At 41.7% G+C, this 19,515-nt stretch overlaps 1 protein-coding gene across 1 annotated transcript; it reads left to right on the forward strand.

The window, feature by feature from the left end:
* Nucleotides 1-591: 591 nt before the first annotated feature.
* On the forward strand, nucleotides 592-5,024 carry FAM89A (family with sequence similarity 89 member A; the record flags this gene model as incomplete). The annotated part of the gene is made up of 2 exons (XM_081997893.1): nucleotides 592-843; nucleotides 4,866-5,024. The coding sequence occupies 2 exons, from the start codon at nucleotides 592-594 to the stop codon at nucleotides 5,022-5,024; spliced, it is 411 nt and encodes a 136-aa protein (XP_081854019.1).
* Between the last annotated feature and the right edge of the window lie 14,491 nt (nucleotides 5,025-19,515).

Below are 19,515 nucleotides of genomic sequence, written 5' to 3' on the forward strand. Positions count from 1 at the left end.
CCGCCGCCACACAAGGACCGGCTACCCTCCGCTCGCAGCATTTCATCCGCTTTCATGCTTGCTTTCACCGCATTTCATCCCCCCAACCTCACCCCGGCACGCCCGCACCGAGCCCGGCGACTCAGCCCCGTCTCCGCAGCGGCCTCCCGCCTCTCCCAGCCCCGGGGCAAGTGGCAGCCGCGAGGGTGTTTCTGCGGGGCGCAGGCCCGCCAGCCCCGGCCGGAGCCCCGCGGCTGAGGCGGGAGGCAGGCCGTCAGACAGCCGGGCCTTGCCCACGGGTACGCGGGCCGCCACGCCACGCCACGCCACGCCACGCCACGCCTCGGCCAAAGCCGCCGTGGTATGGCGTGGCGGCCCGGCCCGCGCCCGGCACGTCCCGCACCCCCCGGGCACCTGCGGTCCCGCCTCCTCGCCGCCTAGGGCCCCCTCCCTCCGCCCCCGCCCCGCCCGCCGGGCCTCTCCCCCCGCCCCGGCCCGTAGGCGGGGCGGGCGCCGGGCGGTGCCTCCCGCAGCGGGGTCGAGGCGGTTCTTTCCGTCGGTCGTCGCTGCTGCTGCTGCTGCTGCTGCTGCTGCTGCCGCCGCCGCAGCAGCATGAGCGGGCCGGGGCTGCTGGGGCCTGGTGGCGGCGCGGGGCTGCCGCCGCTGCCCAAGAGCCTGAGCGGGCTGCTGAACTCCTCCTCCTCCGGCGGCGGCGGCCAGGGCGGGCGTTGGCGGGACCTGGAGCGGCTGTACGCGCAGAAGTCCCGCATCCAGGACGAGCTGAGTGGCGGCGGCCGGGGCTCGCCGCGGCCGCCCAAGCCTCCCAACCTGGACGCGGCGCTGGCGTTGCTGCGGAAGGAGATGGTGAGTGGGGCGAGCAGGGCCTCAGCGGGGGCGGCGGACGTGGCGAGCGGCGGCGGGGGGCGCTGCCGCCGCCCAACGGCCTCCGCGGGTCCGGAAGGGCGCCCCGGTCCCACCGGCGGCGGAGCTGGCGGACCGAGTGGGTGCGGGCCCGGGCCCGGGCCCGGGCTGTTGTAGCCCCAAGTAACCTTGCCGGGCTGCTGGCGAGCACAGGTACCCTGAAACGCACCGGTAACGGCACTGGGGGGACAGTGACATTACAGACAGCCCGCGTCTGTAATGGTGGGGCTCCTCCGTCTGCGGATTGAGAGCCGTTTAACGAGCGCCTCGTGCAGTGGCATCCATTTGAACCTGCCACCCATTTTAAAAGGCTGTCGTTAAGAAAGACAAAACAAGTATCAGCACTGATTCATTCAGTTCAAATGAAGTGCGATTAAACATAGTTTTCTTCAGGACTTTGTTTTGATTTTGTAGCGCGGCGTTATTAATGAAATCCCTCCGGGCGACCTGGCGCACCTTTTGATTAAACGCTAATTTGGGTGTTGGTGCTTTGCTGGTGCCAGCTGCAGTTGTAATGGCTAATAATAACCTCACCATTGTACACTTCGTATTCTGAAGCTTATAAAATAGGATATTGCTGAAGATCTGCCTGTTTTTCTCATGGTAAAAAGGCGTTTGAGCACAAGAAACTCTGTTGAAAGACCTGTCTGTGGATTTAGAAGGAAAATGTAGCGTGCTGAAATCTTAGTCTGCCGCCAGTGTTTCAACAAGTAGCTCAGAGACAGAGTTTTATGAGTATCTCAAACTGTATTAGAGTTGCCAGTTTGCACTGAAGCACTGGAAGCGCAAATGGCTATCGACCGCTGGGGCTTTTTCTCTAGTGCTCTGAGGGGAAACAAGGATATGATCCTGGTCATCTTAATCCTTCCCAAAAAAGCAAAGATAACTCGTTATAAAAGTCTAATCTATTTTTCCTAATGGAAGGTGAAATGAGATGCTCGTTAAAGTCATTTGACAACTAGAGTTCCCCTTTGATACTGTTATCCTTGATGATAATTTGATAAAACACTTCTGAAGGAAAAAAAATACCTTACCTCTGAACACATCAAAGACGTTCAAGCAACACTCTCCTTGGTTCCAGGTGTACTTTTTTGTGGCCTGTACAAATTAGAGAGACTCTTGCGTACAAATAGCCTGCCTTTCATCAAGTAGGTAATAGCACTTTAATTTATATTGAACACACTTTCTTCCACCAAAGATAGAATTTCTATTGAGTAACAAGCTTCCTTTAAATTTTCAATAGTGAATGGGGAAGAAATGCATAGCAGCAAGTCTCCCTGCATGATCAAGCAAGGTACTATGTGTATATAAGTTTTTAAAGATGAGAAAGTTTTGGATTTAGATGCTTCAGAGTGGGGAGGGATGAAAGGAGAGGTGACTTCAGAACTGTGATCTCTTGAGGAAAAGAGTTGATTGCATAGATTATGGGTTGATTGTACATTATGGGTTGTTTTGTAGGTGCTATGGTAAAACTCTAGAGTCAAATGCAGATTGGCTGGGATTAAAAAGTTTATGCTTGTGCTAGCGGACTCGGACATTTCTTCAGGCTTTTGCTACCTCAGGGATCATAGTTGGAAGTTGCGAAGGGCTAGAGGCTGCATTTTTCCCAACAGACTTATTGTTCTTGTTTGATTGTTTGACACTAGTGGCAGTTACAGAAAAATAAGATACTGAGTGTTACTATTTGGTGTTAAGACCTGCTAAGTTAATTCTGCTGAGTGATTTCTATTTTGGGAGATTGCACTTGGCTTAGAACTGATCTTCACAAAAAGCGCTGAAGTCCTTTACAGAGCTGAAAGAGGAGAGCTGCTGGTGAAAATGCTCCCACTTTCCTCAGCAGACGAAGAACTGGTCATCTGTCTCCAGTTTGAGTTTTCTGGCTCAACTCACTCCTAACTGCAATTTGAAGGGTTCTTCACTGCAGCCTTGTCCTTCAAATACTTAGCTCTTAGGCAAGTCTGCCTGGTGGGTCTCATGTTTGCATGTCATAGTGTTAAGTCCAGCTTCACAGCGTCCTTTCGTACCTGAGGCGAGCAGCTCGTTTAGGTGGGGCAAGCCAAAATTCATCAACTGCCATCTCCACAGGTTGATGTTCAGACATTATTCTTGGGCAGGTCTATTCTTGGGCTAAGTCATTAGCTTAAGAAGTCTGAAGAAGTTACTTTAGCAGGGCTAGGTGGAGAGGGGCCTGGATATGGTACAAATACCTCCCTTTTATTTTCCTTCCTGCAGTCTTGTTTTGTTTGGTTGGTTTTTGTTATACAAATTTTTGCAGAAGGAAATTTGCACAAGTGCTGGTTTCCTCTTGCAGAGTAGAGAGCAAGGAAGAGTAGCATATGCTTCCCGCAGAGTGTATGCTTAAACAACAAGGGCGAGAAAGTTGTCGTGTTTGTTACGGAGGAAAAAGGAGATGTGTAAGAAAAGCATCATAGATCTTAGGTGGTGGAAAGGCTTGTCTGTAACCTCCTGGCAGCTAGCGCAGCATCCCACGTCTTGTTCCATGTCTTTCCTAAAGTCCTCATGTTCAGTCTGTACGGGACATCATGTCTTGGCTTTGTGACCTCACCAAGTAACTTGTATTGCTCCTGAAAGATGCCCTATCCTGTTTTCCTAAGCTGGAATGGCATTGTGGTGTGTGATACTTTTTTTTTCCTCCTCCTTCTACCTTTAGATAAAGGATCTGGTAGGATAGTTCAGCCATGCCAACAGAAGATCTTCATGCTAGCCTTTTGCGGTTTTCTCATGCTAAGTGTATCTGTCCCTAGAATTTTAGACATGTAAGGAGATATTTTTGAGGTAAGAGTTCTCATTCTGAGTAAAATGTAGCCTGGTGTTCAGGCTGCAGTAAAGGCTACCAATGTGTTTTTTTTTTTTTTCCTCTGAACATGAGTTGTAGCAAAAACTTCTATTTGATGAAACTGAGGGTCACTATGGACAGCCTGTCAGCTTAAAACTTACTTGAAAATTTAGGCAGAAATTGCTGCTTCTTGAAAATGGTGAATTGGGTGGTGGTTTTAATTTACTGCGAAACAAAAGCTAGATTTAATTTGATCTGACTTGGATAGGTGACAATATGAAATGAATTCTCCATTTTGTTGCCAGAGAGGGAAACTGCTTTGAGGTAAATGACTAGCTTTATTTTCCTTTGTGATGCCATGTACTGGTTTTGTACCTGACATAAAGATGCAGGTTACAAGATAACCTTTTCTTTTAATGTTGCTCCAAATCTTTAATTAGCTCTGGAACTAATATTTTAGAAGTTTGGGGACCAAAATATTAGATGCTTTATTGTAAATCAAGCCTATACTTGAGTAGCACATGAAAATATTCTGAAGATTTGTAGGCTACAGTGTAATTCCTTATCTCACTTTGGCTTTACTTTTGCTGCCTTCAACTAGCATGCTGTATTGTGCTAGACATAGCTAGCCTTGTCAGATGCCTATGTATGACGATACAGAAAAGAAAACGATAGTAGAAGATACTTAGCCATGAAGTGGAAAAGCAGCCAGAGCTCTGTTTTCAACTTTTAATCCAGGCTGTTTTAAACAAAAACTGAGAACCTATGATAACTATGTCAGAAAGATGTGTGTAAGACATACGGTGTTACTGGAAAAGTATGTCTCTTGCATAATGAGGAATATAGTTTATGAATTTATCTGTAATGCTTCAGGCAGGAGTGAACTGCTTACTGGAAGTGAAGCAGGGCATTGTAACACGACAAAATCTTGAAGAACACTGTGCTGCTGTATTGCATCACGTTGTTCCTTGTTCTTTTTTTCCAGTTTATCTTGTGGGGAGTCTGTCACCTTAGAAAGTGAACTATACTTCCATATTTCATAACTGTTGAAGGTAGAAAGAAGCTTGATCCTCTTGTTTAGTGATGAAATATATATATAGCATTGTGCTGCCAGTAAAATCACAATTGTAATACTGTTTGTTTGTTTGTTTGAATTCTTCCCCCTCAGGTTGGCCTTCGGCAGCTGGATATGTCATTACTGTGTCAGCTGTACTCCCTGTATGAATCGATTCAAGAATACAAAGGTGCCTGCCAAGCTGACTCTAACGCAGACTGCACGTACGCTCTGGAAAATGGTTTTTTTGATGAAGAGGAGGAATACTTCTAGAAGCAGGAAGATTCACCTCCAGGCTGACCGAGGTTCTTTTGTCCTTCTCTCTCTGTAACACACCTCAGCAAGAACGACTGGAATCTGTATGGATCTCCCTTCCTGAGGAGGAACACCCAGCTACCCCGAGTTGTGTTAAATTCACTTATTTTAACAGGCTGTCAGTACAAGTTACTCATGCAAATACCACTTGAGGAGAGTGCTGTACTCTAACTTTGAAGAGTCCTCAAACATGCTTGACAAGAGTTTTCAATTTAATTTGCAAGGTGGGTGTTTTCAACTTGTGAACGTTGGTAGCTTATAACTGGAATTTTAATTGTAGAAGAAAGCAGTGACTTCCTGAGTTATAACTTTGTAAGGGGGGAGGGAAGCCTCCGCTGTGGTGTAAATAGCTATAGGTGATTTTTTTTTTTCAACGGTATTGATAAACGGATTTTGAACAGGCATCTGGATGCACGCACATTCTGAGCTCTACTGAGCTAGTTCTGCTTCTATCACCTGCATCCAGTTTTGTACTGGGTGGATTGTTTACACAGTTACAATTTTTTTTTTTTCCTTAAGCTAATTTTGACTTTTCCTTATTCCTAGCTTACAAGCTGTACATGTGATAGTGAATGTTATCAGCAGGTTTTTTTCTGTTGATCTAATACGTTTTCTTGGTACTGCCACTTGGCATTAACTTTTATACTATGGTCTGGATTTCTTGCATCAACACAGCTCTTTGACCCGCTAAACTCTGTTCTGAAATGGTTTGCTAGCTTTTACTGCACTGCATAGTAAAAGCACAGATTCAAACATAGTCTGTCTGCCACTATGTGGCTTGGTATACCATGAACTCTTGTGCAAGTGTTCTCAATCATATGAAGAATAAGGAAACCTCTCATATGACAAAATGGGACAAATTGCAATATTTTATACTGGGTGAACTTTGTTTCTGTAAGGTAGACTACAGCTCTTTTTAAAAATGCAAAATAAGTATTTTGAGCACATACTTTGCATATGTTAAAACTTTTTATACTAACTTGTTCTTTGAAATGTAACTTATTTTTGTTTTCAGAACTTACTAAAGCACTTGGTTAAGTTTTTATTATTTCATAGTGTGTACACGCAATGCTTAATCAGCTTGGAAAATGAGAGTTGCCAACTATCTGAGTCTTCACCCTTCTCTATTTTAAGTAAAATCAGCTCCCAACACGATTTTAATTTCTTAACTTTCAAGATTGCTGCAAAGCACAGTGCCTGAATCTTGACACAAGCTAATAATTAAGGGCTTAAATCTCAAAGGGTTTCTGCATGGTTCATGTCTGGCATGCATACAGTTTACAGAAAGAATTGGAGATCACATTCTGGGGTAGCTCCTCGCTTAGTTTTTAGCAAAGGCTAGGATGTTGCAGTGATAAAAGCCAAGAGACTACCAGGGTGGAGTTTTTGTGTATTCCCTGTAAAACCGGCTTATTTTAGCGGAATTTAAAGGCCACAGGAGTAAAGACTGTGCTGTAATTGTGTATGTGTGTAAATTCTCTATCTAGTCTGTGGCAATGGTTGGATTTTTTTTAATGTTAATTCTGGTCTGATTACTTCACTCAAGGTAATGAACTAAAACTAAAATGAATGATAGGCAAACACTGATAATCCAAATGGCTACATCTATACTTAAAAAGTATGTATGTGTATATATATGTATGAGTATATATACATACATATGTACATACAACTTTATGCTTTGACTTCAAGAATGTATCAGCTTTGAATATAATTTGCTGTGCTTTTGATACTTAGATGAGGCTTTTTCTAGTCTGCTGAAGTACTGCTATTTTCTTGCTCTTCCCCCAAAAATAAAAAGCATGATGTTTAGCATAACATTTTAATGTTGTGTGTATTTTAATTTACCATTTCAGTGAATCCAAACCCTCTTCCCTTCCCAACCTTCCCCTAAAAAACCTAGGACTAGTCATCACCCCTGGACTGAAGCAAGCAATTTTTAAATTATAGTGGAAAAGTTTCTACCTGCCTATATTTGGAATGGAAATTTCCTACTTCTCTGTCTTAATTGAATTTTACTTATTTTTGGTTTCAACAGAGAAAATCCTGTCTTTACTAGAATTAAAGATTCTGTTTTACAAATCCTTACACGGTGACATTCATTAATAGTCCCATTGGTGAAAATGGACTTGAGCAAAATTCACAGTACTTTCTCTTATATATTATGTTTCTAATTTGAATGCAGTATGCTTGTGAGTTGGGGAATGTGAAAAGTTTGGCTGGTATTTGCTATACCAAGAGAAGCATAAACGTCTCAAGGCATCAGTCCACATCATCTGCACTGGAAAAAGGCTGGATTATTAGGACTTGCTAAGTTGTCAGCACCTTGTCCATTTTCATAACACCTTCTTCCATGGGAGAGAAGTTATAGCCTGTATTCTCATGGCAAATTCAAACGCTGTGAAGGCTGGCAGACTAGCTAGACAAAGGTCTTAAAAACAGTAAATTTGTTATTAAGTCAATAAGTACTGCTCCAGAGGCAGATTTCTGTGCCTGGCGTTTCAGTTGTGAGCTGTATCTCTTCACCACATTATAACAGCGTGAAGCAGGGAAATTGCTTTGAAAGAAAAGTGCTTGGTAGGAAAGTGTAGCTTAAATACTGAGTAATTGTTATGTGCAACTTTAAGTCAGAGTCTGGTTGTGTGCATGACGGAACAAGCTGTGTTACTACAGAAGTTTGCTACCCTTGGTCCAAACAACATACCAGCAACACTTCCTCTCCCATTTTTGTTCCGTAACCCCAATTTGAATTACACACAACCTTTTAAGGATACCTTTTAAGAGTATAAGGAAACAAACTCTTGAAAACTTCCCTACCCAGTGAATACCACATAACTCTCTGTCCCATACGGCACAGCCAGCTGAGCCAGTACTGAGCAGGCACAGGAAAAGAGGTTTTCAAGGAAAGAAGGACAGTCAGGCTCCTACTGCTCAGAGATGAAGACAACTGTAAGTACAGCAGTTCAGAAGGCAATCTAATCTACCATGGGTAACTCTTCACTGGCCTTTCTCCAAAGGGCCTACAAATGTGGTAACTCAGTATTTCTAACTGCTTTATTATGTGCTAGCTGTAGTTGAAGATATTTTTTTTTTAACATACCACTCTCATTTTACTGCGATGACAACTGCAGAGTCATAACTACATTACAGTCTAGTCCCTTGGAAATGTTCTCAGTCTACAGAAAGAAGAATCTGAGTAAGTGTTCCACTCTGGACAAAACAGGTGTCATAAAAAAATGGGTGGCTGATGCCTTGGCAGCTGTAACAGATGAGCAGTTAGGTTCAGCTTCGGATCCTGGTGAATTTACTGTTAGCCCTATTGATTTCAGTGGGGATGGACTTTGAAGTAGGGCTTGTTTCTGAAATCAGCTGTTGCTTGGTCTTCTCTATTTCTAAGACAATGGAAGAGCTGCATGGTACCTATACTAAGATACAAGAAGTATTCAAGTACACACTACAAATGTTTTCAAAGGTACTACTTTGTAATGCAGTGAAATGCAGTAGATGATTGTTTGACTTGTCAAAAATATGCTTCAAAGAGAGTTTTCCAATAAACATGGGGCAAAACTGCACTCTGTTCATGGGTAGCTTGGACTCGGATGCTTGCCAAAGTTGAGTTTTTAATACAAAATTTAGTGTAGTCACATGACATTGGAGGACTAGGAGAAGGATTATGCAAAAATTATAATATTTGTAATTAATTTAGTTCCTAATTACAGGTAACCAAATAATTTTGTGTGACCTTCTAAAATAAGATTTTTAAAAAAATGTTTACTTTTTTCATAAATAATAGTTTGCAACATTTTAAATGCAACTAGGAGAGTAGCAAAGCCCCAGAGTTGATCCACTTAGTACCTATTTACAAACCTAAAGTTTTGCCTCATATTTAGTCTAATTCCTAAGGAAACAAACCTTATGCAATAACTCTGCCCATGCATTTTCTGTCAGTTTGTTTGCTATAAACCGCATCTGATAGGGTTGAAGTTGGAAAGTTGCTCTGTTTTTACAAACCTTGTAAAAATTAGGAGGAGGAGAGAGACTTTACTGCCGCTTCCACAGACAGAATCACAGGTAAAACTCACCATTTCTGTTTGGCCACCCAGCAGGCAGAGAGCAAAAGCGGGGTGGTCACCCGGCCGCCAGCAGCTCTGCAGCAGCCAGGGCACGTGCCGTATCGCCCATGGTGCTGGGTGCCAGTGGGTGGTGTATAGGAAGGAGTTGAGAGTGTTCAGCACGTCTTTTAGCGAGTGAGGATGAAAACTGGGGATAGAGCAAGGGGTGGAGGGAAGACCCCAGGTATTGCCTTCGGGACTAAATGGGATGTTGGAAGGGGTGAGGGATGTTGTGGCGAGGGATGTCACCAAGTTTTTGGAGGGTGGAGCTTCATGCAGTTTGGAAGGAGATGCTGAGGTCCTGAGACACAAGTTGTTTATGATCCTGTGTTTCGTTAGTTCTGCTGTTCACAGCTTGGGGGATTTTTCATGTCCTTTTTCAACCTGTTTTAGAGTCTGGATATATGCTACTTGTCATGTGTTTTTAATGTTACAGTCATTGTTGCAGGTACACAGTTTTGCTTAACTGGAAAGAATGTGTTTTATTTGCCTTGCTGCCTAGCTAAAGCCATTCATTTTCCTTGAGGAATTAGGTTGCTTTGAGAGCAAGGGGAACTAATTCCCCCACTCTGTCGTTCAGCTGACCGCTGGGGAGGAATGTGAAACGAGAGGATTAATCAGGTACATGCCAAAGGATCCCTATCAACACGTCTTTTCTTTTCCACCATGCAGCTTTGTGTCCTTCAGCCACTTCGAAAGAATTTAGTCCTATTGTCGTAATGCCTGCCTGTAGAGGTTGTATTACCACAGGAGTTTGAGGCTCATATTACTTTTCATATACCATGTGCATTTTCTCAGAAAACAATGCCTCAGATGTACATTTTTCCATCCATTGTTCTCTTTGGTTTATCTGAAGCTACTGAATTTAACTCTAGACAACACTGTATGACCTAAGGAAATAACTAACTTGTTTTCTTAGCAAAGTAGTTAAAAGCTCTGCCTTATTTGCAAAGTCATCTTATATTACTTTTAACATTTTCTGGGAATTTCAAAGCTCCCTAACTTAAGTGCTACAGCTTCCCAACTGGCTGTTCTATGATCTTGGCGACCCTAATGATGCAATCAGATCGGCAAACATGCAAGATCTGCTGCAAGGACTAGTTTCTGCCACGGCTTAAAGAACCTGGGGGATCTGTGCAGAGCTGTCTGCACATGGTGACAAAGTATCCCCAGCTGAGGTTGTCTGAAAGAGCGGAGGTGGCCCCACAGAACCTAGATGTGCTCCAGGGCAGATGTGATGGATTAACCCATAGGTGAGGCTCGATGGGTGCTGGACTGTCGCCTGCAGCTTGCGGGGCTATTACGCCTTGTAAGGAAGCAGTAGGATTAGCAAGGAGTTCTCCCTTCAGATGACCAGCAGTAAGTTTGGCCATTTGTTTTTAAATGCCAGAGGAACTTTGGAGGGCGGGCATGAATATTCACTGCAGAAGTCTGTTTCCCTTACTTTTTTGGCGCTCTCTCATCCTTTCTATTCAGGAAAATTCATTAGATGAATGTGGAAACAACCAGCCCTGAGTAATGAAGCCTACATCTGATTTCAGAGGAATGTGCTTTTAGCAGTAGAATTTACATTTTTCAGATAAGGTTGGTATGCAATTTAAAGAGACAAACCCATTTGCTATTGAAATAACACAGCCTTGTGACTATTTCAACTCTTCCTTAAACTTTTGCCATGGTTTTAAATGCATTCATGCTAAGACGTTGTTAAGATAACGTCTTTAAGAGAATGTAATCTTTGAGAATTCCTCAATTTAAAATGACAAGAAATCCCATGCAAATCGTGGATTATTAGAATTTTAAAAAATGTGACCGAAGCAGACCGTTTAGAATTGTTAGTGCATAGAGAGTTCAATCCTGCGTCAAACACTGCTTTAAATTCATGTTAGCAGAAGCAGTTCAATCCTCCTCGCAGCGCTAATTACTCTCTCTCAGAAGTCACAACCATTTCTTCCATGTGTCAGAAATGTCCCTGTGATTATCTGGCTAGACATATGAGTAAGAGTTTTAAAGCTCGTTTTGGCTCAGGATACCAGGCACTGTCCACAAACAATAAAGTTGCCTGAGCCCTCCCAGCTCTTGCTTAAACTCTTCTGACTTGTCAAACAGCAGAACCTTTTAAGTCATTTACAAAAAGGCAACATAATAAGGTCATTACTTCAGTTATAAAAGCACCTGGATGATATGGACAGTACATTTCATTATTTTTCCTCTCAACTCAACCCTTTACAGCATCTGAATCTGGAATGTAACAAAAACCTGTGGCACTAATTTTTTGTATGGAAAGCCCTCACAGCCTACAATTTCATTAGGGTTGTTTAAGATGCTGGCAAGTCCAAGCAGGGCATGCAGAGGTGAATTAACAAGGAGTGATGCAAAGTTTTGAACAGGTAAAGTACAGGCTTACACAGAACTACATTTCTAACTTGTTCCATTACTATTAAATGACATCATAGTTCAGATCATGGAATAAAATTCTTTTTTATATGCTACATAACACAAAAGGTAAACTACTGAAATACTAAAATAGTTGTTTGGTATAGGGGAAGGCCATTTTATCAGAATCAGCTGAAAGAAAAATAAGACATCAGATCAGGGTGAAAATTCATTTCTCGTAGCAGTAGAATATCAAAGGCCTGTTACCATTTGGTTTTCATCCTGTCTGAACATGGCATGTCTATATTCTCTCTAAGAGTCTCTCTCTCTCTACTCCTTTTTTCTTCTGTTTAATATTGTACAAATCATACAGAATCTTGGCTTGTATCTTTGAATTACCCTTGCTCTTTCTGACTGATACTTAGTCATGTTGCTCAAACTGGAGAAGCAGTTCCTTAAATACATTGCATCATACAATATAAGCTGTAGAGAGAAATTGAATATATAGCACCTATTCACTATGTAATTTATACTTTTCTTTGTGTGCATTTTTAGAAGAGGAAAGACATTTATGAACAAAGCTCTAGTGCATTTTGGGGACCGTCATTGCGCTTGCATAAAGGATTAAAATTTAATAAATGAGAGGGGTAGAAATTTGCACTAATCCCTGTGGAGAAAAAGGAATTCAGTTTTATGCATGTCTTTTAATCCGTCTCATGCCCTTTTCAGTAAGATTTGCTTGGGGTCTGAGTTTTCATATGTAAATGGTTTGTCTTGTCTCCAGTGCTTTACATGGTTACACAACAGGGCGTTTTTTCCCTGCACCACTTACCACTAGCCAGTCATTCAAAAAGTCCTTTCTATTTGTGTTGCAAATATAGGACTGTTCTAGGCTTTCAATGTCACTTCTCATAGAGAATAAAACTCTTCTCTATGCCTTCAAATGCAGGTGTGTATGGATAGAATACACCAATCCTTATTAGAGAAGCCAAGCATATCTCACTATTATTGCAGACGTTAATTTGTAAGAGCGTCTGCTTGAAAGTGTGCCGACTATGGGAATTTGCACTACAATTCCTCCTGCAAATTAGAAGGGAGTTGTACAGATGCGCTTATTTTCCAGGAACAGAGAACTCAACTCGCTATGCCTGTTCTCTCATTCCACGATGAACTCAACACTGTAGTTTGTAGGTAGTGGTCATATTTTTGTTTCAGCTTAACTGCGTGTATCCCGTGTAAGTCCTTACAAGAAGCCTGCAGTAAATTTGAAGAAGTACAGGCTGCCTTATTTATTTAAAAGTCCTAAATGCTTTGTAGTCCTACAGGCAAGGAATCCGACTGATGTATTTTCATGTTGCTGTCTTAGTAAGGCTGTTGCAGGGGGTAGCAGAGAATTTGAAGTGTGCAACCTGGAGAACAAAAATAGAGGACACAAACTTACTAAAAGATCAAGCCACAATCTTAACAATGGATTCCTCAAGTAAAATCTAATATTTTCACATTATCACACATTTTCACAGTTTATTCACTGCTTGAATAAACAGTCATAGTTGAAAAGCTGAAAAACAACAGGGCATCAAACTGCCACTGCCTGCAGTAAAAGCTGACAGGCCCCCATAATTTAGGAAAGGCAGCTTAGCTTTGGTCTTTTGGAGCCAGGATCTCCAGCTGCCAGTGAGAACATCTGCCAAGGGCGTCCGTCCGGCTTCACAGCTGGAGGAAGGACCAGATGACCTCTGAGTTCACTTCTAGCCCCATCCCATTCTGTGAAAACAAAACTCTTCCCATCGCTGGTGGCGGAGGCAGCTGCCAGCTCAGGACAAAGAGCTGAGCCTGCAGGAGCAGCTGCTGCAGCGAGGAGTTTAGAGGAGCCAGCTTTTTTTGGTATAATGGCATGAAATTACAGCCAGCATCTTCCACCCTGCCATTACAGCGAGGAAGGATCTGCACGCGAGGGCTTCTCATTTCACTGTCCTCTATCGGGACGTGTTGCAGAGGATTAAAAACACCTCTCTCAACTTTCCATCAAAGCGCTTCTGCAGCTGAATTAGATTAGCATCACTGTGCTGGCATTTTTTAAAATGAAAGCAGATGAGTAATGACGAGGGAAGCGAGACATGATCTGTACGTGTTTCTGATGCTGTTTTATCAAAGACGTGACTTTTTTTTTTTTAAATTGATACAATCTGTCCTGTGGCACAATAGTCAAACTGTTGTGAGGGTAAGGTGCCTTTCTCCCAGGTGGCCTTTTCTTTCAGTGTAGGACCTTTATATGGTCAGAAGCTGCACAATTTCATACATAGATAAGGCAGAAAACACGCAAGCTTTAAGAATAGGATTGACTTTCCTTCTCTCTCCATTTACAGAGACATACATCACTTAGATAAATTGCACAATTCAATTGAGCAAGTAAGTTTCTGGGGAAAAATCCACTTAAAATGAAAGAAGTGTAAAAGTTTGAAAAGATGCAAGTTTTAATATAAACTAAGTCTTGTCATGTGGTTATGTAAAGAAAAGAAATACATACCTAGCATTGTGTTCATCCACAGCAAGGTTAATTTGCTTTTCCAAAGTATAGGTTTTGAGTAATCTATCCAACCTTGCTGAAAAAATTGTTCAATAGTCAGCACTGTCGTCTTTTCATTTTGTTCTCTCCCAGGACTAGAATAAGAGCTAGATTGTGTTTTCCTTGCTGTGCAACCCACCTCCTATTTCCACACTATTAAGTAGGAAAAATGTCCTCACAGGGAGAGATAAATTCCTGTTGTTGAAAAAATTGATAAGGACTATGCTCAAAGTGATACATTCACTTTTGCTCCCTATCCTGCAAAGTCCAAGCCGTACTTCCCAGTGCTGGTATGTGGCACTTTATTATACAGTGGATGTTCTCGATGGAGAATGTTTTCTTCCTGGTTATTATTACACTTTTGTTGGCTTTTGATTTCTCATGATCAAAAGAACACTGTAGTCCTACTGAGAGAAAGAGATGCTATCTATCTCTGCTGTACCCAAGACATGATGCATCAGTGCCTTTGAAGGTCAGAACCAAAGCTTTATACTGGAAGTGATGTGAGAGACTGAAGAAGGGATCAAAGTTTAGGAGTGATGCATGTATGACAGCATCGGATGGGCTACAGCATGTGTGGCAGGGAATCACTATAAAGACAACACCCACCAATGCTTACAGAGTGAATTAGCAGTTCTGAGAAGAGAATGTGAGGTGAGTGGAAGCGCTCCTGTGTTGTTGAGATTTTGCTTTCTTGTTTAACGGAATTCATTTACTGAAAAGATACCAATGGTTTGTAATATTTAAAAAAAAAATTCTTTATGCAAGACCTGCCTGTGCTTTTGACCTCAAAGCCTCCAACTGTCAAGTAAGATACCTTAATTTTCCTTTCAGACAGCCAAAAAGTAAGATCAGTTAATGTGCCAGCTCCCTCCTCTCCAGGATTTTTAACTAATTTCCGATTTACTTTGGCACACAGCAGCTGCAGTAACTTAAACTTCACAGTAAGGGATTCATGATTTGCTGTATATACACCCCTAAAAGTCTTCAGATTTTCAGATGTTATAGAACTGTATGCCAGCCAGGGTCAGAATCAAAGCTTCCTTTAACATTACAAAGATGACTTCTTTAAACACGTCACCTGTAATATTCACATTCTCTGGTCTCTGGCATGTCTGTTTCAGTATCTGACATTCATGGTGCTGACTGACTCCCAACAACCTGCAGCTGAGAGGACTTAATGCTTCTCATTTTTTTAAGCAGACATGAACAAATTAATCCTCCCCCAAATCCTGGTGGAGGTACAATCATTTTATGGAGCCACATGTACGACTTGCTCAAGGTCACAGCAGTAGTCAGTCTTATAGCCAGGATTAGGATTCAGGTCCCCACTCCTCTGCTCAGATAGCTAAAGCATGCACTTCTGTGCAGGTTACGGACAACAGTTCTTTTGCCTAAAAATGTACTCAGAATTACAGTTAGAGATTATAAGAAATTACGGGGGTCATCTGGATTTATTTCTGCAGCACCCAGCACACGTACAAACTGTGTGAGTTTACACCGTTATGCTACTATGTAAAGGAATTTAAACCACATTTTTACCCAGGGAAAAAAAAAAAACAAACCAAATTATAACTATTATCCTAATGAATAGCAATTAAAACATCACTGGCAGTATTTGCTAGACACTTTGGAGACCTCCCATTTATTTATACAGGGATCAAAGGAGCTTTACAAATTTAGGACAGCAGAAAAAGATTTTGCAAAGCTCCTCATGTTCAGATCTTCTTTCTAGCCACCTCAGTAATATAGTAAGCATTATTGGAAAGACTAAAAAGGTCAGAACAGCATTGTAAAAGGCAGGAGAGAAAAATGGGAATCTTGTTTATACATCTTCCTGCAAATTCTAACTGCAGCAATCTGGGTTTCAAATTAATTCAGCAACAAAATTCCTATTGATTTTTAGCAGTGGAAGAATGCATTCACTACGTCTTTTGCCACATGGATTTTTTTCTAAGCTCAGTAGGGCTGCTCAGAATAATGCCAGCTTGCAGGACTGCTTATGTCTTAAACAAAGACATACCGTGCTGCAATAATTTGCATTTTATAGCTTTCATGGTGCATATATTGAATTGACCTTGATACCAAGTCACCAAAACAAGTATTTTGTGACCTGTTTTTCATCACTAAATTCACTCTAACATTTCTCTTTGGAAAGGAATGTTAATTTTAAAAGCTTGAATTTGTGATTTTACAAAACAAAAATTAATCAAAGAATATGTACTTATAGTGCTTTTATGTTCCTTCCAGTTTTGGAAACAACAATGCTTTACTTTTCAACTCCAGATGGCACTGTGGTACTTAACACTCCCAGTCAGGGGACAGTAGATGGATTGCAAAAGCATGCAAGCTCCTGAAAAACAATGGCTTTCTTGTTATAATTGTGAGAAATCAGCCAGTAATAGTTTTCCAGTGCAGATGCCCTTTTTTACTTTCAGTTCGGTGAAGACTGGGCAAACAAATGGCAGTTCAGATGCCCGAGATACAACTTGTTGTGGAAGAAAGGACTCGCTTGTCTGTACTTGCATGAGGTCACATGGGTAGTAGCCCTTGCCTCCACCAGCAAAACCTAATGCAACACACACTATTGCAGAATGAAGGGAGGTCTGCTGTTGCACAGCTCTTTATATTCACAGTGACTAATTCTTTCTCTGTACAATTGGTAATTCTGCTCATGAAAGTGTATTTTCAAGGACGGCATGCAAACCACTGAAGTAATGAGGTTATCGGTAACTTTTCTAGGGAAACCCATAGACTTTACTGTTTGGAAGACATCCTTTGCCATTTCATGATATTACTTAGACTATTACAAAAATGTCTACTGTAAATAATATTCTTCCTTCATGTTCATCCTTTGAAAACTTAGGAGTAGGACATTCATATATTTGCTTAATTATATACTCATCTACACTGCACCTTTTCTTACATATTAATTCTTCTTGAGGATTCAATCCCCTTAGTTTTAATAGTCTTCTCAACTCTTAATTTTGTAGAAGTCTGGCTGACACCTACATTCTTTTAACCATTCCTAGCTTATACTCTAATTCTCCAATTTTGTGTAGAGTAGTTGCTAAATACTTGTTAACTGACCTATGGACCCAGTTAAAGTTCCCAGCTCCCACTGTGCAATCACTAGACTGTTGCTCAACCAAGTCCGAACAACATCATTGATTCTGTGCATTTCACCTGACAGAATTCTGCAGTTTGCTCCATAGGCCCATGAATTTACCATAGGCCACAATAAGCCTTTTGATTCCAAACAAAACTCAGGGTTTACATGGGTTCATTTGTAGGCTGTTATATTTTTAACCCAAGTAAATCCTTCACCAAAAGCTAAGGAAGCAACTGAAGATACATAGGAAGGGCAGGCTATCTGTCATTCATTTTCCAGCACAGATGACTATTTTATTGCACAGAGTTTATGAAGGAAGAGGAGCTCAAAAGACAAAAAAGGAATAAAAGCCAGAGAGAGATGGCTGTTTTAAACAGGCAGGACCTCAAAATAGGCTAGGTTCTCTCAAGCTCCATACAGAATCCTTTTCCAAAGGCATCAAAAATGCACACACACCTGTCCACACACACAGGGAGCATTCTCAGGTTCCCCCTAGATTTATGAAATATTTGCCATGTAGGTTCTGCTAAATGACTAGTCATAAAACCACACAAAGCAGAATGTCCTACATTACTAGACAATAACGATGCCTCTGAGGACTGAAAACCTATGTAACACCTGCTTTCGTTCCACAGCCCTTAATTTTCTTCTCCATCCTCAAAGCTGCGTAAGGACAGTGGTGGCCTCTGATGGCATTACAGAGTACATAACTGATATGTTATTGGCAAATGTGACACAATAGATAAGCATTTCTTCTTCTGGAATGTGTTCATGTCCATTCTGAATAAGACTCAGAAAATGTCTTGAAGTCAATTTTTTTTTTTAATTCAAAATAAATTTTAATTTAAGAAAGCTGTTCCCAAACAAAAATTTATGTACATTATATGTACAATTTTGCTGCTGACTAGGTAATATTTACAATACATGTGATGCAAAATCTTCCCCTTGCATTAGTCACACTTAAATGTGCTCCACTCAGCCTTTAGACTGAAACCAGCGCCAGAGCAGACAAGGGAGAAATTTCAGGGGGGGAATCTTTTCTGTATAACCATGATATATAAGATTAATTAAAAAAAAAAACAAAACCCAAAACAATCTAACCTAAGGAACAAACCAAAGCACTGTTGTTACATCATTAGAAAAACAAAATTGGCCGTACAAAGAATGTACATATCCTGAAGAGGAAAATTCTCACCACATTCAGAGTGGTGAGAAACTTTATCAACTGCAATGCTAAGGTTGTACTAAGATGAACAGAGCGCTGGGTAAAAGCCAGATGACACCTACAATAACAAACAGGGTTTGGCTCAGCAGGCACCAGCATTTTCCTAGTACATATTCTTCTGTCATCCTCTCTGCTGCAGCACTTCATTCCCTCTTAAACTGAGGCAGAAGGTGAAGGAGCACACCAATGAAAATGAAAGCATGCCAGACCAGCATCCCCAAAGCTTTTCTAAAAGATCTACTGCTTCCTTTGCACCCTCTCAACCTGCAGCTTCTGTTGCAACACCGTGTGCTGGTATTGTGGGAGGAAGATGAGCACTACTCAAAGCACCTTTGGCAACATACTGTTTTTAAAAAAGCTTTTGGGGGTGCAGTATCTCCCCATATCTAATTATGTCAAGCAAAGTATGTTCTAGACACCGTGTTACCAAAGCTGCTGCTCAGCCAGTGAGCAACTGCACACCTACACTCAATTGTCTGGCTGCTGATTCACACTAGTAGCAAGGTGGATCCCTCATATACCTTCACAACTATGTGCTTGCTGGGACAGTTGCAGTGTTAAACTGTCTTATGCACTTAAAGATTGCAATTTGTGGGGTTTTTTTGCCTTCACTAGCCATACCATCACATGCTCAGAAAGACGTCAAATGTTAACACAAACGGCACATGAGTGGTATCAGCCTCTGATCTATTAAAACAGAATCGGCAACCTTTTGCTTTTCTGACTGAAAAACTTATGGTGGCAGAGGCAGTTGCACCAAGTATGTCTGATGTTTTCTGTGGACATTAATTAGACTTACTCTAAACCTGCTGGGAATTAACTTGAAGATGTTACAAAACATTATTTGATGTATTTTGCAAAACACAGACAGGAGCCTGCACCTGAGGAAGACTGGAAGTAGTACCTGTAGATAGTACAGCCTTCCAGAACTGAAGCAAGAGAGTTAAACATTTGATGGAATGTCACGGAAACTGGTCTGCACAAAAGAAGTAGCTTCGTGTCCTAATTATTGTCTTGTGGAAACCGATTCTGCCAGTTCCTTTGTGGGCTGACTAGCCCTC

Source organism: Phaethon aethereus (genome assembly GCF_964289735.1).
Source record: "Phaethon aethereus genome assembly, chromosome: 3".
In the NCBI taxonomy this organism is placed as follows: domain Eukaryota; kingdom Metazoa; phylum Chordata; class Aves; order Phaethontiformes; family Phaethontidae; genus Phaethon; species Phaethon aethereus.